The following is a 6,393-nucleotide window of genomic DNA, read 5'->3' on the forward strand; positions in this document are numbered from 1 at the left end:
GCAGCTCAAGAAGACAGTGAAAAGACAAAAAAATATATAGCTTCTACTGAAAGCTGCAAAACTTCGCCTCAACAATGCAACGATTAACAGCGGAGGACATCATCTTGGCGTCTTTTTCAAACAAATACTAAAATGTTTTTTTAACGACTTACCGCCGCCCTCGGGCATGCGGAGGTTTGAAGGATGCCTCGTCCCGTCTGTCTCGGTAAAAACGCCAAAAGCTTAACGCGTGTGACAGCTTCAGCTGGCGTCGTTTGGTCTCTCCGTTTTGTAATAGTGTCAGGGACTACAGTACACAGACACAGCCTCCTCGTCTCCTCTTGTCCCGCGCGAGCCAGTAAGAAACGCTGCTCGGTGCTCACGTGGACCACTGGAGCCACAACAACACGAGCAATGTGTGTCCTCAACGGCTGTGCGCGCGCTAGGCTACTGCTGCAAGACAAGGGGACGGATGTGGAAAGTTGTAAGAACGTCAATGTGATGAAACCAGTGGCGGATCTAGAACATGTTACATGGGGTGTCAAAGGGGGTAGCCAGAGATCTTGGCTTGATTTTATTTATACATATAGAAGACAAATGTGTATTTATGTAAACAAGATGCATCTTCTTTACAAATACACATTTGTAAATAGGCCTACACATTGGTCTTCTCAATGTGTATGTGAATGGGGTGATTGGTGCCTGTACTGTAAAGCACTTTGAGTGGTCTCTAAGACAGCATGTCTATTTACCATTGACCATGCGGTTGACATTTGTGGTTTAATGTGAAATGTCTCAACAACCATTGGATGGATTGCCATCAGACTTGGTACGGACATTCATGCCCCCCCCTCGGGATTAATTGTAATCACTTTGGTGATTCTCTGACTTTTCATGTAGCCATGTAAACAGGCCTGAATTTCAATGTGTTCAATACTTGGTTTCTGACTAAATACCTGCAAAACTAACGCCATTCCCGTGGAGCCTCAGTTGTAGTAGGGCTGTGCTCGATTGAAGAAATTCTTAGTCGATTAACGCTCATTCAATTGATTCAGTTGATTTAATCGACAGATCTGTAAATCTGAGTTTCTCCACAAAGAGTCATGCAAAAGCACCACTTTAATTCTTGTGTTTACCAGAGATGTGCTCGTACGTTCCTTGGAAATAAGTTTTCAGCATGAAAAAAAGCATAAAACATGAAAATCTAAGAAATCTAAGTTGACTAAGACCAAAAAGACCGATTAGTCGACTAATCGACTAAGAGGGAGCAGCCCTAAGTTGTAGTTTGGATTTTGTGCTAATTAACGAATGTAAAGCTTGAGATGGAGACCGTTATAAATATTAGACATGCCCAACATTAGCACGTGAAACCGAGCGAGATTTAAACACGCCAAATTATGATTTTGTAGTTTTTATAATTCAAATTGGTTGAAACTATGAGCCCCTCCACAAGCTGCCTTTGTACATTTTACGGTAGTGTATTTTATTGATCCTCTAGCCCAGTGGTTCCCAAAGTAGACCTAGCAGTGTCCTGGGACCTCCAGGGGGTCCCCAGCACAAATGGGAATCATTTCACTAGCTACAACATTTGAACCATGAATGTCTGTAAAAGCATTCATGATAACCCATCAAAGAGCTGTCGAGATATTTCAGTCTGGACCAAAGCGGATGACCAGCCAACAGACCAATATTTTCATCCCTAAAAGCCACGACGCTAACATGTCTATAAAAAAAAAATATTAACAAAATTCAATATACAATATATACTCTTTATTTTATTTACAAAAACCTATGACGAATATAAAATTGACAAGAACTTACATTCAAAATAACAGAAGTACATGTACACAATGAAATCATATTCAGTCAGGAATTCAGCGGGGAAGCTCTATAGTTTGCAAAAGATTAATTTTTTTGTTATTTAACAAACTGAGGGACTTGAGTAAAGAATTCAACATGGCTAAAAACATACTGTAATGACTCGTGACAGTGATGACCTCAGTGACCCAGCCAGTGATGTCAGTCACCCATAATGGTTAAAATACAGGAAGTGACTCCACATGTCTCAGAAATGCCCTCAAGGTTACAAGAAGACCATGTTGCCTTTGAGTTATTTCTTCTATATCGCATGACTTCAAGGAATGAGAGCTCGTCATGTGAGCCTGTGGGGATACTACATTTGTCCAAACTCCAGCCAGGGCAGGGAGGACATCCTGTTTTATTCTGTACAGGACAAACATCCAGTTTGTGTCACAACTTTCTATCCCATAACATTTCCGTGAAGGTCTCGCCAAACCCATAGCTGGGGCACAAAATATATTTTAGCTCATGAATAACAGCACCAAACTATACAAACTATTTTTGCTTGATGTTCAGTGAACCCCAAACTGGACTTACTATGGCAGAGGTAAGTGCTACATCTTGCCATGCAGTTAATACCCTTAAATAATGTTCTTGGCAAAAATAAGTTATCAATTTTCAAGTGTCACGTTTTAAGAAAGCAAATGAAATGAATACACTGCACACGTCATATTCAATATCAAAAATTGTATGTCCAAAACAAATGACACACCTTAATAACTTCCAGATCAATTCCATCTGCATGGCATAATACTCTGAGTTCTTAAAATAGCAGGGTGTATCCAATACAGCCTACAGTTTTTGAGACATCAGTAAAAATAAAAATAAAAACTCTTCTGTGTACAGCTTGTGAAAAATGTAGCTGCTCGTCTCCAAAACGTTCCCGAGAAAATCAGGGGAGCAAACACAGGTCCTTTAAATCCCTTCCAGTAAACTCATTTTTAAAGTTGCCTTTCCAGTAATTTGTTTATGTTATTGTCTTAGCTTACTTAGTTTTGAAGGATTGTATTATATGTTATTTTAAGTAACTTTATGACTGTGTTTTGAAAAGTGCTATACAAATACAGTCATAATAATGTTAATAATATTTATAAATCACTAATCAAAATCCGCAATCGCAAGTTGTGGAAGAAGTACCATCCCCATTTGAAAATACTCAAATTACAGTTACAGGTAAAACGCCCTGCATTCAAATTATTTTTACTCAAGTAAAAGTGAAGTATTCAGCAAAATGTACATAAAGCATCAATAGTACTCCTATAGGCTACAAAAGACTATTATTATTATGTAAAATTGTTATATACGCAAGGTGCATGCGTAAACTAAGTTTGACCCAGGATGCTTAAAACACTGAAAACGCTGCGCCATAGCACATGAGAGGATCAATCCCCAATTATATGAGCGTGTTAATATTTTGAAGTGAGAAAACATGGCTGTACTAATATCCAACAATGTTTCGTAAGTAGCTTACTATTTGGCATAGACGCGTTCAGTTCCTATAAATGGGAGTGACTTAGAGCAAAAAACCCCAGAGCCTCTGTTGACGAGAAAGTAGAGTAAGTTTACTGAAACATTAGTATTTAGGAAGAAACACTCAGTCACGGTTGATGTAATGATGTACACACACACACACACGTCTGACCTTTCAGCTTTATGTGTTCGATCGGATCATTGTAGGTTCAGATGAAGGGATTCCGGAGCGTGTAGAGGGGGAAAAAAGTTAAGAAATAATTTTCTGGGAATATAAAAATTATAAATCCATAATTATTCCAGAGTCGGGCACTATGCCTATTTCACCAAGTAGTCTCCCTCTCTTCCTCTGCACATTCCGTCAGTGACTGAATAAAAACACTACTGCATCGCCAATAATCGAGATCCCACCCTCAGGGCAATGACTTTTTTTTCCCCATTGGATGTGGCAAAGAAAAAAAAGGCCTTGTTTTTCACTGTCAGGAGACAAGGCAGATAGCTCCAGCATCATTAACATAAGAGCAAACATGGATGCCATTAAATCTAAATTAAACTCCTTACCATTTCTGAGAAATTTTACGCAAGATGTAGAAATGAATAAACATGCCCAAAAGACAAATACTGTATTGAAAATGTACTTACGCATAAACTCCAGGCAAGCGAGGCATTTCCCCACTGCAAGCACAGACCCTTGCATGGACATTTCTCAAACAGATGACAGGTGCTTTTAATTAATTAAAGTTATAAATCTAATTTACGGGCTGTTTGTATGTTTAAACCTCTCATCCTGTCCCGGGACTCCAATCTGTCCACTGCAGCTGAAATCCCTGCAGCCCCACAGCTTCATGGGCTCACAGAGAGAGGGTTGCCTTGGGTTAGTGAGATTTCCCAACCCCCTTACCCAGCAAAAAAAAAAAAAAAAAAAGAAAAGAAATGGCAAGGGGCAGCCCCAGTGCCAGCCATCTTCTGTTGGAGTGGCATTGACCCTGCTGCCAGGGGATTGGTCATTCTGTGTGCTCGGTCAGTGGTGGGCATGGGGCCCGGGACAGAGAGGAACACAAGAGATGGGGGGGAATGGCACATGGAGACCTAGTTTGAAGGAAGAGGCAGTGCCTAGAAAGACTTCACGAGGAGTTCAGAGGGTTTAGGCATTACACACCTGTGTGCACTAATTTGGCACCTGAGAATTTTTTTTTCTTCTGGATAGCTGTCAATTCATTCTCCGGCACATAACAATAGCAAGAAGAAACAAGAAGTCATCAGCTTATATGAGTTTCTTTTTATTGTTCAATGCATGGCCACACACATATACTGGTTTTCTTTTGCACTGTGCATGATGGGACAGTCACTATGGAAATGGTGATGTGGATGGGATACATTTTAGGAGTTTAAAGGGGTCCAAACACAACCCACATTCCTCTGGGGAAAGTCAGCTGGCCCCTCTCTTTGAGCCTCTTTTGATGACTAGCTACAACATGAGGCTATTCAGCTTCTACCTCCCCTCTAACATGACACCTTGATAAATAAATTCTCGATTATACGTTTTTTTTTTCCTCCCCATTTTAAGAACTGAAGGATTTGTTCAGTGGATCAATGCACAACAACAACCCATTCCCTTAAACATTCTTGCATATCTCATTCAGATTTAGCTTACAAAAAAGCAAATAAACAACATTTGGGTACAAAAATAAAATCCAAATTAAAACTTTTAACAGGGCAACACCACTGTCATGTTTTGTTTTTTTTCTCTCTTCTCATACAGAGATAGCACAATACATAAGTCACTGGTCACAAAAGTGCACCGCAAATAAAGAAAAAAAAAAAACAAATTAAAAAACAAACAAAAAAAAAAACAAAGAGCCACGTAGGAAGGAAACCGATCCCGGAGAAGTGTACATATGTCTTCCTCAACCTTTCCTAGAGGCCTATGAGCTATGAGACTCCGGGCTTGTTTTGTAGGGCTGGAAGCCTCGGGTGTCAGGTGGACAGAGTGTGTTTTCTCTATCTTTAAAGTTGTCTTCATACACCCTTGAATTTCCAAAAAATGCAGCCCTACCAGACTCGCACATTTTTTTACCCTGTTTTCTCAATACAGACTGAATGGAAAGGGAAGTAGGGAACAGAATCCAAACCACTGCTCTAAACATCTATATGGATTCATCTGAGTGTGAATGTGGTTATGTGTGTGTGTGCGGTTTCTCTCTCAACATGTATGTACTCATTTGCTAACATATACAGTGTATTCCTGGTTAGAGTGTGAACCAGGGGCACTTAAAAGTTGTGTAGCGTTCCCCCCCCCCACTGTTTCCGCACCCCGACCACTAGGGGTCAATCTTTATGTTTAGGATTGGGAGGTGGGAGATCTGCTCTTTCTTATAGCGCCGTTTCGCCCGCATTTCTCTTTTTTTATTTTTATTTTTTTTACTCCACCGTTTTAACTTTTCCACCCCTCTAAGCTTTAACTCTTTCCTTCGATTCAGCTTTCTTTTGAGTTGGTTTTTGCCTTTGGAGACGCAGATACACACAGAGCAAAAGAGTGGGAGAGAGAGAGAGAGAGAGAGAGGGAGCGAGTGTTGTGATCGATCAGCTGTTTGCAGCGCCGACAGCTGCCCCCGTTTGACCTCTCAGCCAATCTCCTTCCACTGCCGGTAGAACTCCACATTCTCCCTCCCCCCCCCCCCCCCCCCCCCCCCTCCCCCCGAAATAACAGACATGCTAATGTGTACAAAACATATCCTCCGTTTTTACACATCGCTTTTATATACATTTCTTAGTCATTACAGTTAATGCAGATTTTTTTCGAACAGAAGTCTATTGAAACGAAGGAAAGAATGGAAGATTAGAAATGTCTGTCAAATCATATAGCTACAATCTTAACGCCATAAGGGTCTCTGTGTGCTTCAACAGAAGTGTTTGTTGGATCGTCCAACAGCATCTTAACTTCCAACTCCCCACATCACCAGATGGCTGTGGGATCTGTATGAACATGGATAGGACAGCACTGGAGCAAAAATAGAGCACAAACTGAACAGCATGAAGCTTTTTCCACATTCTGCACTCAACCCATTCCTTTTTTCTTTGTTT

General features: G+C 40.6%; 1 protein-coding gene across 3 annotated transcripts in view; it reads right to left on the reverse strand.

The window, feature by feature from the left end:
- Positions 1-4,184, reverse strand: part of paqr6 (progestin and adipoQ receptor family member VI) — a 36,427-nt gene extending 32,243 nt beyond the window's left edge. Inside the window, exon 1 of one of the 3 annotated variants that reach the window (XM_039805689.1) lies at positions 3,952-4,184. In XM_039805689.1, the coding sequence (XP_039661623.1) occupies positions 3,952-4,012 (61 nt within the window). In that variant the 5' untranslated portion in view covers positions 4,013-4,184. Of the gene's footprint in view, positions 1-152; positions 399-3,481; positions 3,790-3,951 lie in introns of those variants that run through there. The other 2 variants (XM_039805691.1, XM_039805690.1) reach the window with 2 other exon arrangements.
- Between the last annotated feature and the right edge of the window lie 2,209 nt (positions 4,185-6,393).

Source organism: Perca fluviatilis, chromosome 7, assembly GCF_010015445.1.
Source record: "Perca fluviatilis chromosome 7, GENO_Pfluv_1.0, whole genome shotgun sequence".
NCBI lineage: Eukaryota > Metazoa > Chordata > Actinopteri > Perciformes > Percidae > Perca > Perca fluviatilis.